The 17233-nt window shown below is 42.1% G+C and overlaps 3 protein-coding genes across 7 annotated transcripts in view; 1 reads left to right on the top strand and 2 right to left on the bottom strand.

The window, feature by feature from the left end:
• LOC133399833 (kinesin-like protein KIF2A) overlaps nucleotides 1-9385 on the top strand; it is an 18126-nt gene extending 8741 nt beyond the window's left edge. For 2 of the 4 annotated variants that reach the window (XM_061671751.1, XM_061671753.1), the window contains 16 exons: nucleotides 600-700; nucleotides 791-886; nucleotides 981-1035; nucleotides 1110-1272; nucleotides 1413-1503; nucleotides 1581-1644; nucleotides 1750-1841; nucleotides 1926-2068; nucleotides 2161-2365; nucleotides 2565-2675; nucleotides 2765-2832; nucleotides 3069-3194; nucleotides 4667-4814; nucleotides 5704-5805; nucleotides 5922-6060; nucleotides 6145-9385. In XM_061671751.1, coding sequence (XP_061527735.1) covers nucleotides 600-700; nucleotides 791-886; nucleotides 981-1035; nucleotides 1110-1272; nucleotides 1413-1503; nucleotides 1581-1644; nucleotides 1750-1841; nucleotides 1926-2068; nucleotides 2161-2365; nucleotides 2565-2675; nucleotides 2765-2832; nucleotides 3069-3194; nucleotides 4667-4814; nucleotides 5704-5805; nucleotides 5922-6060; nucleotides 6145-6230 — 1790 coding nt within the window. In that variant the 3' untranslated portion in view covers nucleotides 6231-9385. The remainder of the gene's footprint in view (nucleotides 1-599; nucleotides 701-790; nucleotides 887-980; nucleotides 1036-1109; nucleotides 1273-1412; nucleotides 1504-1580; nucleotides 1645-1749; nucleotides 1842-1925; nucleotides 2069-2160; nucleotides 2366-2564; nucleotides 2676-2764; nucleotides 2833-3068; nucleotides 3195-4666; nucleotides 4815-5703; nucleotides 5806-5921; nucleotides 6061-6144) is intronic. The other 2 variants (XM_061671749.1, XM_061671750.1) reach the window with 1 other exon arrangement.
• On the bottom strand, nucleotides 6537-12850 carry dimt1l (DIM1 dimethyladenosine transferase 1-like (S. cerevisiae)). The gene is made up of 13 exons (XM_061671754.1): nucleotides 12768-12850; nucleotides 12433-12516; nucleotides 10861-10934; nucleotides 10702-10788; nucleotides 10468-10529; nucleotides 10292-10385; nucleotides 10156-10205; nucleotides 9956-10079; nucleotides 9791-9883; nucleotides 9645-9709; nucleotides 9319-9382; nucleotides 9135-9241; nucleotides 6537-8333 (listed from the first exon to the last, which is right to left on the bottom strand). The coding sequence occupies exons 2-13, from the start codon at nucleotides 12488-12490 to the stop codon at nucleotides 8291-8293; spliced, it is 921 nt and encodes a 306-aa protein (XP_061527738.1). The 5' UTR covers nucleotides 12491-12516; nucleotides 12768-12850; the 3' UTR covers nucleotides 6537-8290.
• cenph (centromere protein H) overlaps nucleotides 12713-17233 on the bottom strand; it is a 5260-nt gene continuing 739 nt past the window's right edge. Inside the window, exons 1-10 of one of the 2 annotated variants that reach the window (XM_061671755.1) lie at nucleotides 15427-15637; nucleotides 14670-14780; nucleotides 14544-14599; nucleotides 14420-14465; nucleotides 14277-14345; nucleotides 13554-13610; nucleotides 13391-13454; nucleotides 13192-13243; nucleotides 12957-13117; nucleotides 12713-12861 (exon numbers count right to left, since the gene is read on the bottom strand). In XM_061671755.1, coding sequence (XP_061527739.1) covers nucleotides 12769-12861; nucleotides 12957-13117; nucleotides 13192-13243; nucleotides 13391-13454; nucleotides 13554-13610; nucleotides 14277-14345; nucleotides 14420-14465; nucleotides 14544-14599; nucleotides 14670-14770 — 699 coding nt within the window. In that variant the 5' untranslated portion in view covers nucleotides 14771-14780; nucleotides 15427-15637 and the 3' untranslated portion in view covers nucleotides 12713-12768. Of the gene's footprint in view, nucleotides 12862-12956; nucleotides 13118-13191; nucleotides 13244-13390; nucleotides 13455-13553; nucleotides 13611-14276; nucleotides 14346-14419; nucleotides 14466-14543; nucleotides 14600-14669; nucleotides 14781-15426; nucleotides 15638-17233 lie in introns of those variants that run through there. The other variant, XM_061671756.1, reaches the window with a different exon arrangement.

Genomic DNA, 17233 nt, shown 5'->3' with positions numbered 1-17233 from the left:
GGGTTTAATCCCCAGCCCCGCCTGTGTGGAGTTTGCATGTTCTCCCCGTGCCTGCGTGGGTTTTCTCCGGGCACTCCGGTTTCCTCCCACATCCCAAAAACATGCATGAATTGGAGACTCTAAATTGCCCGTAGGTGTGAATGTGAGTGCGAATGGTTGTTTGTTTATGTGTGCCCTGTGATTGGCTGGCAACCAGTTCAGGGTGTACCCCGCCTCCTACCCGATGATAGCTGGGATAGGCTCCAGCACTCCCGCGACCCTTGTGAGGAGAAGTGGCTCAGAAAATGGATGGATGGATGTATGAATGGTAATTTGACAATATTTTATGCTGTTGGTGCGGACTGAGATTGTTGTCCATTAATTCTAATGGATGCATTGTGACTCCTCATTTGAGTTTGTGCATTGCTTTGTTGGAAAGTTGCTTCCAGAGAGCTGAGAAAGAAGAAAGGCCAAGAGAAAAAGTACTAGCAAAAATAAAATACTTGAGGAAGTAGGAGACTGGGATTGAGACAAGTGTTAAGATCGCGCTGCGTGAAGAATAAATACTATTTTTGTCACCTAAAATCTAAAGGTTCTTGCTCCTCTTGTCTTTGTGGCAGCGAGGAGGAAGTCAAACTGTGTGAAGGAGGTGGAGAAGCTGCAGGAGAAAAGGGAGAAGCGTCGGCTCCAGCAACAGGAGCTGAGGGAAAAGAGGGCTCAGGTATATTGATGACTACAACAGCATTTAAACAATCATTTGATTTGTCGTGTCAAGTAGTGCCTCAGTTTGTCTCTCCAAATCTTCTTGCAGGAGGTGGACACAACCATTCCTAATTTTGAGATCATGTGCATGATTAGGGATTTCCGTGCAAGTCTAGACTACCGACCTCTGACTGCAGCAGATCTGGTGAGAAGAAAGCATTGCTATGTCACCTATAGATATTAAATGACCCCCCCCAACAGCAATTTAACGTTTAACATTTTAATGTTGTACCACTCAGATTGAAGAACACAGAATATGTGTATGTGTGAGGAAGCGTCCACTGAACAGGAAAGGTATGGTTTCCCCAATCGCATGTGTGTCAGTTGTCTTGACTGGGCCGCTAATTCTCGCTTGGGCTTTGTTTCAGAGCTCACCATGAAGGATTTGGACGTGATAACCATTCCCAGTAAAGACGTGGTGATGGTACACGAACCTAAACAGAAGGTGGACCTGACTCGCTTCCTGGAGAACCAAACCTTCCGCTTCGACTACGCTTTTGATGACGCCACAACCAATGAGATTGTTTACAGGTTGGTTTGGTCCACTGCTGATTGTCCTGCTTGTGCATTTTCTAAAGCTCTTTGTTTACAAACCGATAAACTCATCTCAGTATAAAAGTGGGTGTGCCTAATGGAGTTGCCCGGATGATGTTCTCTTTGTCATCCTGAAGGTTCACTGCCAGACCATTAGTGGAGACCATATTTGAGAGGGGCATGGCCACCTGCTTCGCCTATGGGCAAACAGGAAGTGGTAAAACACATGTGAGTAGCTTTTAATGTAGACTACAAGTTAAAATCAGAGACATTTTCAAAATGTCCTAACATCTTGTGTGTTTTAGACAATGGGTGGAGATTTTTCTGGGAAGAACCAAGACTGCTCTAAAGGAATTTACGCATTGGCTGGTAAGTCATAGGCCATACCTACAAATGTCGCAGTTTAATGTTCAAAATGTGTAAATAATAAAAAAGTGTCTACTTTTGCGTTCAACATATTTTATTTCTGTCCAGCTCGGGATGTATTTCTCATGTTGAAGAAACCCAATTACAAGAAACTAGAGCTACAAGTGTATGCAACCTTTTTTGAAATCTACAGTGGAAAGGTGAGCAAAAACAAATTTGATGTTTTATGGTCTTCTTTTTTTTTCTTTTTTACAATGTCCACTTCACTGTGTATGTCTTATAAGGTGTTTGACCTGCTGAATCGCAAAACCAAACTGAGAGTGCTGGAGGACCGGAAGCAGCAAGTGCAGGTTGTGGGGCTTCAGGAGAAGGAGGTCAAGTGCACAGAGGATGTCCTGAAACTCATAGACTTGGGTAACAGCTGCAGGTACATGACCTTAGAAGTTGAAACAGTTAGTGATGGACTGCATCAAATACAAATATATTTCATCATAACAATCCCTGTGTCCTTCTCCCAAGGACGTCGGGACAGACGTCGGCCAATGCCCACTCGTCTCGCAGCCACGCCGTGTTCCAGATTATTCTTCGGAGGAAGGGAAAGTTGCACGGCAAGTTCTCCCTCATCGACTTGGCCGGGAACGAGAGGGGTGCCGATACTTCAAGTGCTGACCGCCAGACTCGCCTGGAGGGTGCGGAAATCAACAAAAGCCTGCTGGCCCTCAAGGTTTGTGGGAAGTCAAATCAATGGCAGCCGTTCCGTTTTATCTCGCTGCCTCCCTGCATGTTGTGACTTGTCACTTGAATTGAACTGTCTCAGTTGAAGGATTTTCAAAAGAATTACGGATTCATCCTTTTCTGTAGACGGTGGCGTTACGCTGCTCTCTTCCGTGGAAAACGTGCGTGTTCCTTCCCTCTTATTTCAGGAGTGCATCAGGGCTCTCGGCCGCAACAAGCCGCATACTCCTTTCCGAGCGAGTAAACTCACGCAGGTCCTGCGAGACTCCTTCATTGGTGAAAATTCCCGTACGTGCATGGTGAGTCCATTTCCTCCATATCGATATCTACATGTACAGCACCTTCACACTGTCATCATCTGAATGATTTTTTGTATTTGTCTGGGCAGATTGCAACTATCTCTCCTGGTATGACATCCTGCGAGAATACCCTGAACACACTCCGCTACGCCAACAGGTGCTCATATGTTCGTCTATTACAATTTCTTGTCGTTGAAGCCGACAGACTATCCCCTAGTTGCTTTCAGTAGATTGATAATAGCTGAGCTTTACTCAAGATTCAACACATCAATGTGAAATTGCTTGCTACTCCTGGTAGTAGTCTGACTCTCTATCCCTCCTCTCCCTTTATTCTTCTCACCTCTCCCTTTCCCGCCTCTCCCATGCTGCCCGTCCGTCTATGCGCTGGCGTAGAGTGAAGGAGTTTGGGATTAGTCCGTCAGACATCCCCTTCTCCCAGGGTGGTCAGGGGAGTCGCCCCGAGCACTCTCCGACCAATACCTTTGACTATGATGACTTTGCTGCTACTCCCCCTGGCAGGTCAAGCGTTTGCACTACACACACATGCGCATGTGCTTCCATCGGGTATTTACACTTGTTAAATTGCCACAATAAGAGCCAATACAAGAGTTGAATTCAAAAGTCTAGTTTGAAGTGGTATCTCTCATGTGCTGGTATGAGCTAAGGAACATTTTTGAATTATCCTTTTCTTCCTTAGTCAATCAAGTGATTAAAATTCATGGCATACGGGTGCAGTAGCATGTAGTTTGCCAATTACATAAAAGTAAACGTGACATGATACAGTGCTGCCTTGAATGGTGCTTTTCCTTGCATCTTTTGTTTTCTTACCATTTTAATTCATTCCATTGTAACAACAACTCAATCAATGGTCTGTGGGCCATATACTAAAATCCAATTTTTAAAAAGCAAAGAAAATAATCCATTTTACATTTAACAATTATTATTTTATGAAGTGATTGTTGATGAATTGAATAGTGAAATTGATACCTCTTCCGGACTGCTTATTCACTTTAATATTTCCCGTATCATTTGCCATTTTGTTTTATGTTCTGTTATTTTTATTGGATTGGTTGATTTCTTTTAACTATATGTTGGTACAGTGACCTTGAGTGGCTTTTTTGGCACAATAATAATATTATCAAATGTGGCCCTTGAGCACAAAAGTTTCCTCACCCTTTTCCTACCTTCACCCTCCGCAAGTGCATCTTGCCTTATATTTTGGGACCCACTGGCGATGACAATGCAACAAAATGCGTACCAAACTGAACCAAAACCACACGCCTTGCTCAAAATGAGTCTTCTGTAGCAGAACTAAAACTATATGGAAGCGGTGAACTCCTAAAGAATTGGAATTTTATTGATTATCTCGTGTAAGTTATGCACACACCTATGCTTTTACGTAATCTGACATTCTTTAGGACTGTGATGAAGGTCTGCTTACTACTGAGCCTACAGCTCTTGTATTGGATCTCATTGTACAAGTGTACCTAATGATATGGCCGGTTAGTGCATTACAGAGATTATGATTCATACTCATGGGTTAAATTTATCAGCGTCCTTTTACCGTTGGACACATCCGCCATCTTTAAGCCTCTTCTCTCTTCATCTGCATGATGTGACTTCCACTTTTTTCTTTGCCTTTGATGGCAACATCTTTTAGTTGTCCTTAAGTAGCACCCATACATCTTCTTGACTGTCTAATATGTGCACATATCATCGTTGGCCATGCATGTCATGATAGTGAACCTAGACATTGGGTACGTGTTACTGTCACAAATACATGAACTGCACCTCAATGAAAATGTATGGATGAACCACTGTGGGAGGGACAAGAGCACAGCAAGCTCATTGTGACATCCGTACAAACCATCCCTCTCCATGCACGGCGTCACTGCGTCGACCCCTCCCCCCGGTTAACCTCCATCTAACAGTCAGGTCTGCGGGGTGAAGATGAGCAATCCTGGTGAAATTAATGTTCCTTTGGTGTTCAGGGTGAAGGAACTTACTGTGGACCACAATCAGGTGACAGAGGGAGGCCGTGCCAACATCCACGCCGTCACCCAGCTGGAGTTTTTAGAGGAAGAATGGCAAAACAGTTCGCCACAGAGAGATGACCTCAAACTGCTCTGTGAGCAGAATGTAAGTGGTTTGTGGCTTTTTGAACTTTTGATAGTGGATCTTATTGATAAATTGTACAGTGTTCATAATGTTGCGATAGGTCAAGGTACAAAACATTAAAAACATTCATGTTATGGTGATAAGCCACAGTTACATCATGACTCAAAGAACAGCATATATTTGACAACTATCATACTAGACCAATAAAATCTGCCTTTACAAAAACAACAGCCGAGCACAGACCTGTGCCAAAAGCCAAACTTAAAAAAAGAATGAATAAGCTCTGTTAATGTGCAAAATAGTTTATAAAACAGTAGTGAGGCCAGCCATGATGTATGGATTAGAGACAGTGGCACTGAAGAGACAACAGGAAGCAGAGCTAGAGGTGGCGGAAATGAAGATGTTGAGGTTCGCTCTTGGAGTGACCAGGTTGGATAAAATTAGAAATGAGCTCATCAGAGGGACAGCCAAGGTTCGATGTTTTGGAGACAAAGTTAGAGAGCGCAGACTTCAATTGTTTGGACACGTCCAGAGGAGAAATAGTGAGTATATTGGAAGAAGGATGATGAGGATGGAGCTGCCAGGCAAGAGAGCTAGAGGGAGACCAAAGAGAATGGATGATGGATGTCGTGAGGGAAGACATGATGGCAGTTGGAAGACATGATGGCAGTTGGTGTTCGAGAGGAGGATGCAGGAGACATGGAAAAGGATGACGCGCTGTGGCGACCCCTAACGGGACAAGCCGAAAGGAAAAGAAGAAGAAGAATGTGCAAAATAGTTAATTTAACTCAAGCAAGTAGCATAATATATTGTTACTTTATGCTATATTGTGTGTGTCAAGTCTAGTAGCTTTTCTGTAGTACTAGTTTGTGTGAAGCTAGTCTGGGTTTGTCATTGCCATATCTACCAGGAAGAGGAAGTGTCTCCTCAGCTCTTTTCCTTCCACGAGGCTGTCTCTCAGCTGGTGGAAATGGAGGAGCGGGTCCTAGAAGACCACCGGGCTGTTTTCCAGGTCAGACCACACAAGAAATCCAAATATTCTGGCTCCTTCCAATGCATTTAAATCGCTTCATTTCATGATTCATGATTGTCCTCCACTGCTAGTGAAACTACTGTTCCTATTTCCAGGAGTCCATCAGGTGGCTGGAGGACGAGAAGGAGCTCTTGAAGATGACAGAAGAGGAAGTAGACTACGACGTGGAATCTTATGCCACTCAGCTGGAGAAGATCCTGGACCAGAAGATAGACATCCTCACTGAGCTCCGAGGTGTGACCGAGGCAGACTTACATCGAAAGTGGATTCCATCCAATCCCTCAACGCTGATCTGTTCTCCTGCTTTGTTTTGTGCAGATAACGTGAAGTCTTTCCGCTGTGCTCTCCAAGAGGAGGAGAAGGCCAGCAAGCAGATCAACCCCAAGAGGCCACGTGCTCTTTAGACAATATGAGGAGGTTGGAAGAGAACCACTAGACAAAAGTTCGTTTGCCTGTGAAAGCACAAATAAAAGGACTGACCATCCCAACAGACTCAAACAATCGCAACTGTTCTGACTCGTCATAGAAACATGAGACTGTGTTGCTTTGGTCTTGTTAGGAAATTTAGAAAGAAAACTTGGGAAATAAGTTTTTGTTTTTCTTCATGGAGAATGTTTAGGACTCGAACCATTCTTCTTAAATTATTTTCTTTAATACTTGTTTGTACTTTTGAACTGATTTGTTTTTGGGGGAGAGTTTTGCCACACAAAACCAGTGTTTGGTTTCCGGTTGCCCTGGCTAACACGTAGTCTGCTTGTGCAATGATGTTATGGCATCCTCATGCTTTTTGGCACTCTATAGTCATGTTTGATATGCAGTCTGTTTCCCTCTCACATTTTACCTGTGCGGAAGAAGCAGCGGAGTGAAATATTGTTAGCCTAAAAGCACAAGTCACTGATGTGTGCTTCATTAAAATTAAGATTGACTTGAATTTTTTTTTTTTTTTTTCTTTGTAGATTTCCAGATCCTGAAGGTTGAATTTGATTTTTTTTTCATGTTTTCCAAAAACGTCCAAAAGTGACTCAGGCAATTGTGCTAACGATGTTTCTTGTGTCCCTGAAAAAGACTTAAGTGTAGTACGCTTCTATTTGTGCCATTTCATGCTATGCGTCAATAGTTTCTAAACTTGATGTTCAACATATTTCCCACCCATTACACTTTGTTATAAAAACAACTGGGAAACACCTAACAATAAATGTATAGTGAAGAACACTATTACATTGTAGTCTTTGTAGCAAGAGGCCAAGGTTTAAAATCTCATTTAAAAAAACAGCCGTTTAGGGCACGGAACCATATTTTGTTAAGTAGAATTATATTGAAAAGTATATGAAATGCTCAGTATTGTAAAATAATTCTGACATGAAATATCAAAGTCATTTTGTGACTGACTGCACAATGCTACTCGCAATTCCTACAAGGCACATCGGCATGGAGTATTGCTGCAAGTTCATTTTGGCTAAGCAGTAGCACCTCTTAATCATTCAAGTCTGATTTGTGAGTAAAGAACAGTTTATTCCATGTAAAAAGGTAGCTTCCTCCCACTAGTAACTAGAGATTGAAATTGATAAGAATTTAGCGATTCTGATTCCATTATCTATGACTCGTTTCCCAATAGTGCAGTACTTTTTTTATTTTTTTACTCTTTAAAAATCTTCACAGCATATTATGTTGATCATATCCAGTATGCACTCATACGTATGTCAAGACACCAAAAAGATGTATGCAGTTTTTGAGTACCTTACAAGATATTGGAGTGCCTTAGTAAATTGTCCAGTACAACTCTTATTGGTCCGGAGAAAATGAAATGTTTATGACGAAATTATACAACTTTTAAAATTGATACTGAGAACAGTCAAAAGCAGAGCCTTTTTCATTAATCCTGACAGTTTATCAACTCTTTTAATCCAGGTTTTTTTTTCCCCCGGTGGGTAAATTTCCCAATATATGGATTGTTCTGTAAAAATATATATGGTTTTGCAAAATACCTTTTGCATTATAGAAAGCTGACTCTTTAGAAGAAGAAAACAAGTGAGCATTGTGTTGGAAGCGGAATCAATAAGCAGGATTGTCAGGCGAGCAAAACAATTGCTAGGAATCGTATTATTGGGAACCAGTTCTCAAAAAAAAGTTTTCAATTCCCATCCCTCCCTGTAACCCAAGTTTAAATCCTGACTCAGATGTTTTGTCAAGGGGCAATTATTTTATTACAGGATGCTTTCTCAAGATTTTGATGAGGTTAAAGGATAATCTTGACATACAAACCCATATATGCTCAGTATAACACTAAATAGTACACTGAAGAAGCTCAATATGAGTTCATGACGTGTGTGTGTATACATATATATATACCATATATATTTTACAATTAGATAAAAATTTCTCATAGGGCTCCAGACAGAAGAAATTCTGTAGTCTTTGAGCTGCTGAACACCATGCACTGGTGTGTCTCCTCACCTCCATACCTTTAAGAAAAGTGGATCCCGGCCGAGTTAAACGCATGAAGCAATCTGAGGAATAAAAGCAATGGATTAGAAATGCATTCATCAAGTGAACACAATGTACTTTTTTGACCAATGATTCTAAAATAAGAATAGAGTTCTCTATTTTTTGCAGGTATTGGAAAATAATTCCTGCAAGTCTTTCTGACTTGTAACAAAATAGCAAAACAATTATAAAGACGCCTGTGAATATTCTCATTCATCCAGGTCATTTCATTCTCACGGCATTGAATCAATCGCAACTGCAATGTTCTGTTTATCTTAGAAGACGTTTCGTTTCGCCTCTCATCCGAGCAGGCTTCATCAGATCATGCAACAAGGCTTTGGACACACAAGCCAGTGTTGGTGTGGAAAACTATTTATGCTCCAACTTAGAAGCATGCCCCACACCACGTATGGAATCAATTATTTTGGAATGCAAAAAAGGGCGGGAGCTGTTAAGCCACCTGGCTGAGAGGCCATTGTCAGTCCATCAGAGTTGTCTAGTGGAAACTTCCTGTTTGTGGAGTTACCTATTGTTCAAGGAGGCAGAATTATTGAGTTTCTTTGGAATGGACGAAAGGATGGCATTGGAAATAGGTGATTCCCCCCGTTAAGTGATGGTTTTTCCACACAAACACTGGCTAGTGCCCTAGCTAAGCCTTGTTGCATGAACTGATGAAGCCTGCTCGGATAAGAGCTGAAACGTCTTCTAAGACCAACAGAACAATCCAGTTGCTAGCGATATAATTTCTCAGGACATTGCAAAGACAGTAGACCAGGTTTGCAGGAATGGCATTCAACAGATAGGGGGGGAAGTATCCAACTTACACCATAAAGTCATCAATGTCCATAGACCTGGCCCTCTTTTCACTGAATTTTGCTCCCTGTAAGACGCTCCCTATTTTCTTGGTGATGCTGAAGTCTACTGGCACTTCCTGTAAGGATGAAGATGTTATTGTTCCAACTTGTGTGTCACAGACAATTGCTGTACTCATTTTCATGGTAGACCCACCACATTGTGTACCGAGCAGTGGATTCTGTAGTTCTTCTCCAGGAGCTGCTCGACTGCGGTCGACCTGGACATCCAATAAACCAATGTGAATCTTCTGATCTACCAAACAGTTGAGCATTGTGAACAATTCACACTGTTGTTCTTGCTCCCGTTTATCATGAATGGGACTCAAACTATCATTTCATAAAATTAAAAGTGTATTTGGAAACTCCACATTTAGTAGTCAGTGACACTGCAACAATCACCCACTATTTACATCCCACGATCAGGGTTTACAATTCCAAACAGAACCCTCAGGAGTAAAAACGTTTGCCACAAATACTCACTTGAACGCAGCGTTGAGGGTTTTATTCTTTCTTACAAAGGCTATTCTGACCAGGCCATCCCACTCCTGAACCGAACAGATACATCCAATGTTAAAATGTCTCAAGTATTCCTAAAAATTAAAAAATTAATAAATAAATAATCCCACCTGAAAGTTAATTGGAGGAGGAGGATTTTTTGGCTCTATCCTCACAACACTGGACTCCACTTTGGGAGGAGGACGGAAATTATTCTTCCCTACCTGATAAAAAAGAAAATCAACAACAACACTTTCTTCTCGGTAAAACGTCATGATAAATACAAGGGCACGTACTTTCATGAGATGGTCCACGCGAGCCAGAAGCTGAGTGTTGATGGACAGCCTGCAGTAGAGTTTGTCTCCAGGTGGCGCCACCAGGCGCATGGCAAACTCTCTCTGGAACATTAACACGGCACACCTGAACAAGACAAGCAGACACAGGAGCTGCAAATTACTGAGTGTGATTTGAAAAATGGGAAAGTGAGTATTTATACCTGAAGAAAGGTCGGTGAAGCAGCAGTTTGAAGACAAATGGCGATGAAATCTGCAGAATTAAAAGTGACACAAGAAAACATGTTCAGTCGTATTAGCACGTAAATTGTTGACAATGTGAAGAAAATACACGTTTACCTGGTACGGTAAATTAGCCACACACACGTCAAAGAACGGCAGTTCTGTTTTTAAAACATCCCCAACTAATATCTGAAGTTTGGTCTGCATGGGTCTGTTGGAAGCCATGACATGCTTATTGCACCACACATGCACTTTTAAGTGTTCAAAGCTAGCTAATCAATGATGCCTCTCACGTGCATTGTACTCTTTTCTGCAGTTCAGCCACCAATCTGCAGTCCACCTCACACGCCACCACCTGCAACACACGAACAAGGCCAATATAGTATTTAGTTTTGATTTTAAAAAATAAATAAATAATCAAATTGAAGCAGTAAATTACAGAATGTTATTTTCTATTTGTGTGTTGTGATACTTTACATACAAAATAAATCACATTACTTGAAGTTTTATGCTAAAAAGACTCTTACCTTCTTGGCTTTTTCGAGCAGTTTAACTGTCATGTTACCAGTTCCTGGACCCACCTCCAAAACCACATCTGTTGGCCTTAGTGCAGCCTGAAAATGAAGTGACACATTGCGATCAAACAACCTCATCACGATCAGAATGCGCTGATGCAGTCAGGCTACCTTTTCGATGATGCTATTAACAACAAGAGGATTCTTCAAGATGTGCTGGCCCATTCCTGTGTTGAACATTATGCCTGAAACAAAAGAGATGAGCCACTATACTTAATTACTTTTTGCTTTTGATTACAGTGATTCTCAACTGGTGGGTCAGTGTAAAAAAAATTGAAAAATAAAAAAAAAAAAGTGGGTGACGGAAAGGTACTCAAAATTTAAAAAGGGTTCTCAGTTCTTAGAGGTGCCCACATATGACGTTGTCAGGTTATGAATGGCACACAATGAACTAGTTTTGTGCAACAGCGTAAGAATGTCATCACACAGCACAAGATGGCATGCTCAGTGACTACTGTATTTACTGTTTATAATTTAATTGCTTTTTGAGCAAGATGTCTTTTTCATACAAATATTTACTGTCGTCACTGATGGTGTAGGCAGCGTGGCTTCAGTTCCCACTCAGTGACGGTGTGAATGTGAGTGCGAATGGTTGTCCGTGTCTATATGTGCCCTGCGACTGACTGGCGATCAGGTCAGGGTGTAGTCCGGCTTTCGCCCGAAGTCAGCTGGGATAGGCTCCAGCGTCCCGCGACCCTAACCAGGATAAGCGGTGTTGAAAATGGATGGATGGATATTTACTGTAATTACAACAATTAGGTTAGTGATAGAGTCCGTTTTTTAACATGCATGCAGCAGAAACATTATTAGGGTTGTAACAATGCATGTACTCTAGTCGTATTCTGTACACCTCAGCACCGAAAAGAGTTTCCATTCAAAACATATTAGGTAATCAATATGAAGTGTAAAAACTTAGTGTCTTTGTCCCATGTCTAATCCGTAAACAAACACAGTGCGGCTCAGCCAGTTTGCAGAGGTTCTGGCTAGCCAATCAGCGATGTGCTATTGGTGCAGCATCAAATTCATTTGAATGGCAGTGCAGATTGAGGGGGTGGGGGGGCATAGAGCACTGCAGACTACCAGCAACATTTAAACACCATCTCACACAATTCGTTTTCATTCTTCATTTTGAACTATTGACATTGCACTGTCCTAAAAAAGAAAAGCTCAGTGCCAATGTTGTGGTCATATTTAGTGCAATTGTAATATTCTGTTTTACTTTATTTTTGTACATATAGTAGTCATGTTATTTCTGTGTATCAATAAGGTGCTCTGAAAACCAGTATGTGAGCAAGTTATTAAACCAATGTTTCCAAACATTACAGTAGAGCATAAAACAATACATATTCTTTATAGTTAAGTTCGATACAAGTGGGTACCGTGTGACATCAGTAGGGGGAAAAACCTGTTTTAGACATGTTTTAATGACGAATTTCACGTTAATAACGAAAGTGCCATTATGTACTGTAGAAATCACATTAATCAACGTCAATGTAAACAGCGGAGATTTGCCCTCATATGACGGTTTCCTAAAATGGTTTACTTTATCACGAGCCTGCGTTAATGTTTTGATTTATTATTATTATTTGTTCATGTTTCATTTATAAAGTACTTCAAAGCAATGCCATTAGTAACTCGTATACCCACGAAGCAAACATGCTAAAGCTAACTTTTCACATGTACCTTGGTTTTTCACTTCCTGATGCTGCCTGCTTTTCTTCTCCGCTTTAACTTTCGGCATCTTGCTGACGCTTGTGGACGCAAATGCTACAGAAACGCAAAAAAAAAAAATCAGGAAAAATATCTTCTAGTGGATTTGTAAACACGTGTGATGAGCCCACGCTCTTCTTCGCTGGCAAGTAATCCGATTATTTAACACCCCCCCCTGGTGGCCATATTCGGTATGACAACAATAACGACTTTATGACAAGTCTTTTAGATATAGTTTATTTAATATTTTAAAAAAACACACACATACATACATACATACACGTATACACAATGGACAAGTGGATTACTTTAGTCGGGGATAGGAAATTCCTCCAGAGTCAGGGCTATGTCTCGCAGTTGTGGATCCTCCATCCAGTTTACTTTATACGCTAACAGAATTCCCTGCACATGAGAGAATACATTAATTATTTCACTGTAGACAAAGGTAAAATCATTTCCTAAAAAAATTGTACTGCAGTGTATTTTTATTTTTTTACCCTGAATACATTCTGTGCTATGATGACCATCTTTTTGAATTCTTCCAGGTTTGTGCGGCCCTTCTGCAAGACGGCTTCGTACTTCTCTGAATCCGGGTGCGCTTTCTTCACCTTCAAGTTATCGATCTCTTTCATTTTATCATGCGTGCGACGCTTCAGCTCTAACCACAACACAAATATTTTGTCAAACATGTTTTGGGAAGAAAAATGTTTCCCGTAAACCATATTAACTTACCAAGCCTGTTTTTCTGGAGTACTGTGATTTCATCGTGGAGAGCCCTTGATTCCTTGAATACAAAGAGAGGAAAATTAGGAAAACAACGTATCATCACCATAACAAGACCCAGGGTCTACGTTAAGGAAAACTTCCCACGCAAAAACCTTCTCATTCTACTTTACAGGGGAAATTTTTTTTTTAATAAAAAGTTGCTTACCTGCTGAAGTGTTTTTATATGCGAGCAAAGCACCATGCAGCGGTCACTGATGGCTTTCAGCTCACTGAAAACAACACAACAGTGTATCAAGCTAACAACATCATCCCCCCCCCCCCCCCCCGGCTCCATAAAATAAGTCTCTTAATTGTTTCTGTTAACTTACGCAGCCTCTGAATCATTTTGTTTCAGCTTTTCTCCAATGGCGTGCCACATCTGCATTCTAAAACGCATATCAAGTCAGAGTTGTGTTCAGGCGTATACTTTTATGCATTCAGTTTGTTAGGTACAGCTGTGCAGTCTGATGAGATCCATTGCAACGTACTTGGTTTTGATTGACACCGTCGAGTGGCTTTTCTAGATTAATATAAATCAGTGGTTCTTCGATTTTCACACCCAAGGACCAACATTAAAATACAAATTCCTTGTGTGTTTTGGACATACTTGGCAAATAAAGATGATTCTGATTCTGATTCTGATTCTGAGGAGCGCAGAAGGCCCAAGCGTTCATTCAAAACGAGACAGAGGTTTTAGTCCTGAAAAGTAGATTTAATAAAACTTTACTTAAATAATTAATTTAAAAAGTTAAATCAAATGGAACTTTACTAAGGCAGGGACTCTTCCGCGTACCACTAGTGGTACCCAGGTTAAAAACATTAAGTTTTTTATGTGCTTAGTGCAGTGTCATGTCTATTATCTTCGCTGTATCTTCTATTAATCACCTTAGTATTTAATTTCATTGCATTTTTATAATTTGCGCACCTGGTGCTTATTTTGCCATTTTATTAACGTAAAGTCAAGCCACCTAGCATCATGTCAGATAAAGCAATAACAAACACATTGTTAACAGAATATCGCTGTGACAACTAAGTGCTAAAAAGTGGTTTACCTGTGCAAAGCCAGTGTTCGGTTAAAATGAAATGCCTTGATTCTTTCCAGCTCCCTGACATTGTCTGCCCTGTAAAGACAAACATCTTAAGAAGCATCTGCAATTTGACGGTAGGACGACAGGATGACAAATCAAGCACTCACAAGCCTCGCTCTGCTTCAGCCAGGGAGCATGGCCTCTGATTTGTGCCTGCAAGTGAAGATCTGATATTCACGTTTGTTCTCAGGACAGGAATTTGTCGTAAAGGTCTGAAAATGAGACGTGTACCTCTATTGCGTTGCACTTCCATCTCAAAGCACTGGTTAAAGAGCTGCTCTTTGATTCTGAAAGAGACTACAATAACTTACACAAATATGACACAGGATACTTGTTACGATCAAGATAGAAGCGCACTTCAGCATGTCCGGCGTGGTGTCTGATTGGCCGTTGGATCCATCGCTTAGGGGCACGTCCTCCTCTTGGTTGAGGTTCCCCGTGTCGTCACATGGCTCCATTACACAATAGCTTGGCAGAAACAAATACAAAACATTTTATTTACTGACATCCGTGACTCAGATTTCCCCATTTTGGGCTTTCTTTGATATGCGCAGGGATTTTCAAATGGTGGCTCACGGCCCAAAAGTGGGCCGGGGTACAGGGGGTCCTCGGTTATGTAGAAGACAAGAGAAGATATAGAAGATGAGATCAGTGCTGAGATATGAGCAGTAGCTTGCAAAAGTCTGCACGGGGCACACACAGATTTTGTGATGCGCCCCTGAAAACCAATCGTCGATGGGGCTAGGGGGTGCAGATGGAAAATGTTAATCCTTCAATTACGGCTTTCAGCATTGATATTCATTTGTCAACGGGTAGGGGCGGTTCAGCTATTTTACTATTTTAATTTTTGTGCATGCCATTGACATTACTCTTCCGTTTTTCTTTAAAATCAACATGTAATCAAGTAAGGTTGTTTCAAAATTATATTTAAAATATCGAAAATATATCATATTTTTAATGGCTATTTATGAACAATGCATTTTATTTACTGTCACACACGTCTATAAAAGTGGATTGCGAGAAAAGTTGAGAAGCACTGCCATTGCGAATAAACGTCTAGTTTTAAATAAATACGGACAGTGTATAGTTGAATAAAGAACAAAATTCAAGTTACCTTCGTAAACAGAGTCCGATCAAATCTTGGGGGGGGGGGGGGATCTTGCTGTCCAGTGCGAATGATGCAACATCCAAAGCAAACTAACAATAGCGTTACAATACACAAAAATAATTCATTATACGTTTTATGCTACGGTCGACTTTCAATCGCTAGTCCGTATGAGTCGATTTGCACGCAACGAACATTGGCGTACGTTAGTTACATTGAATTGACCCGCCCGGAAGTGACGTATTTAAGTGCGTCATCACCGCCAAACGATGGGTAAAACGAGCTGCTGCCATCTAGCGTCTGTAAGTAATAAACACAGTCAATCGTAACATTTCCATAACTGTTTTTACAGCGGCAATGCTTTTTTACCAGCTGTTTTTTTTTGTCTTCCAGAATCTAAATAAAATAACAATACCATATGTATTCATATCTAACACGTAAACAGCCTGAGAAACAAGAGCTTCCTCTTCCTCTTTGTCGACCAAATCCGCTCTCACCCATCACCCAATGCGGATATAAAGTATGGATGGATGGATGGATGGATGGAAAATGTCATTCTGCATTTTATAGATGTATGACTTTAATTGAACTATCTGAAGAACTTTGTGAGTCCTCTCTGCGAAATGAAATTCACTTCCTGATGAATGTATAACGTGGAGCATTTTGTTATAACACGTTGAAATTTGAGCGAATATGAAACTGTAATGTTAATTCATTCATTCATTTTCCTCCGCTTATCCGAGGTCGGGTCGCGGGGACAGCATCCTCAGCAGGGAAGCCCAGACTTCCCTCTCTCCCAGCCACTTCATCCCGCTCTGCCGGGGGGATCCCAGGCCACCTGAGAGACATAGTCTCTCCGGCGTGTCCTGGGTCGTCCCCGGGGTCTCCTCTCGGTGGGACGTGCCCGGAACACATCACCGGGGAGGCGTCCGGGAGGCATCCTAATCAGATGCCCGAGCCACCTCTCAATGCGTAGGAGCAGCGGCTCTACTCTGAGCCCTTCTCGGATGACCAAGCTTCTCACCCTATCTTTAAGATAGGAATCGCGCCTGGATACCCTGCGGAGGAAACATTTCGGCCGGTTGTATCCGGGATCTTGTTTTTTCGTGACCATAGGTGTGGGTAGGAACGTAGATCGACCGGTAAAGCGAGAGCTTCGCCTTTCGGTTTAGCTCCTTCTTATACGATACAAAGTCCACATCGCTGCCGACGACGCACCGATCCGCCTGTTGATCTCCCGTTCCATTGTTCCCTCACTCCTGAACAAGACCTCAAGATACTTGAACTCCTCCAATTGGGGCAGGATCTCATCCATGACCTGGAGAGGGCACGCCACCCTTTTCTGACTGAGGTCCATGGTCTCAGATTTGGAGGTGCCGATTCTCATCCCAGCCGCTTCTGTAGCCGGGGATCGGATCGCCAAGGCTCACAATGCACCCGACCCCTATGGGCCCTCCCACAGGTGGTGAGCCCACGGGAAGGGGGACCCACGTTACCCCTTCGGGCTGTGCCCGGCCGGGCACCACTGGTGCAGGCCACCTTCGCTCCCCACCTCCAGGCCTGGCTCCAGAGGGGGGGCCCTGGTGACCCGCGTCCGGGCAAGGGAAAACGTTTTCCTCTGTTTTCAATCATCATAGGGGTATTTGAAGCCGTGCTTTGTCTTGTCCCTCCCCTAGGACCGGTTTGTCAAGGGTGACGCTACCAGGGCCGTGAAGCCCCAGACAACTTAGCTACTGGGATCATTGGGACACACAAACCCCTCCACCACGATAAGGTGACTGCTCAAGGAGGGGGTAACTGTAATGTCCGCATGAAT

This window comes from Phycodurus eques, chromosome 3 (assembly GCF_024500275.1).
Source record: "Phycodurus eques isolate BA_2022a chromosome 3, UOR_Pequ_1.1, whole genome shotgun sequence".
Classification (NCBI taxonomy): domain Eukaryota; kingdom Metazoa; phylum Chordata; class Actinopteri; order Syngnathiformes; family Syngnathidae; genus Phycodurus; species Phycodurus eques.
Note: the sequence above shows the minus strand (reverse complement) of the source record. Positions and strands in the feature narration are given on the sequence as shown.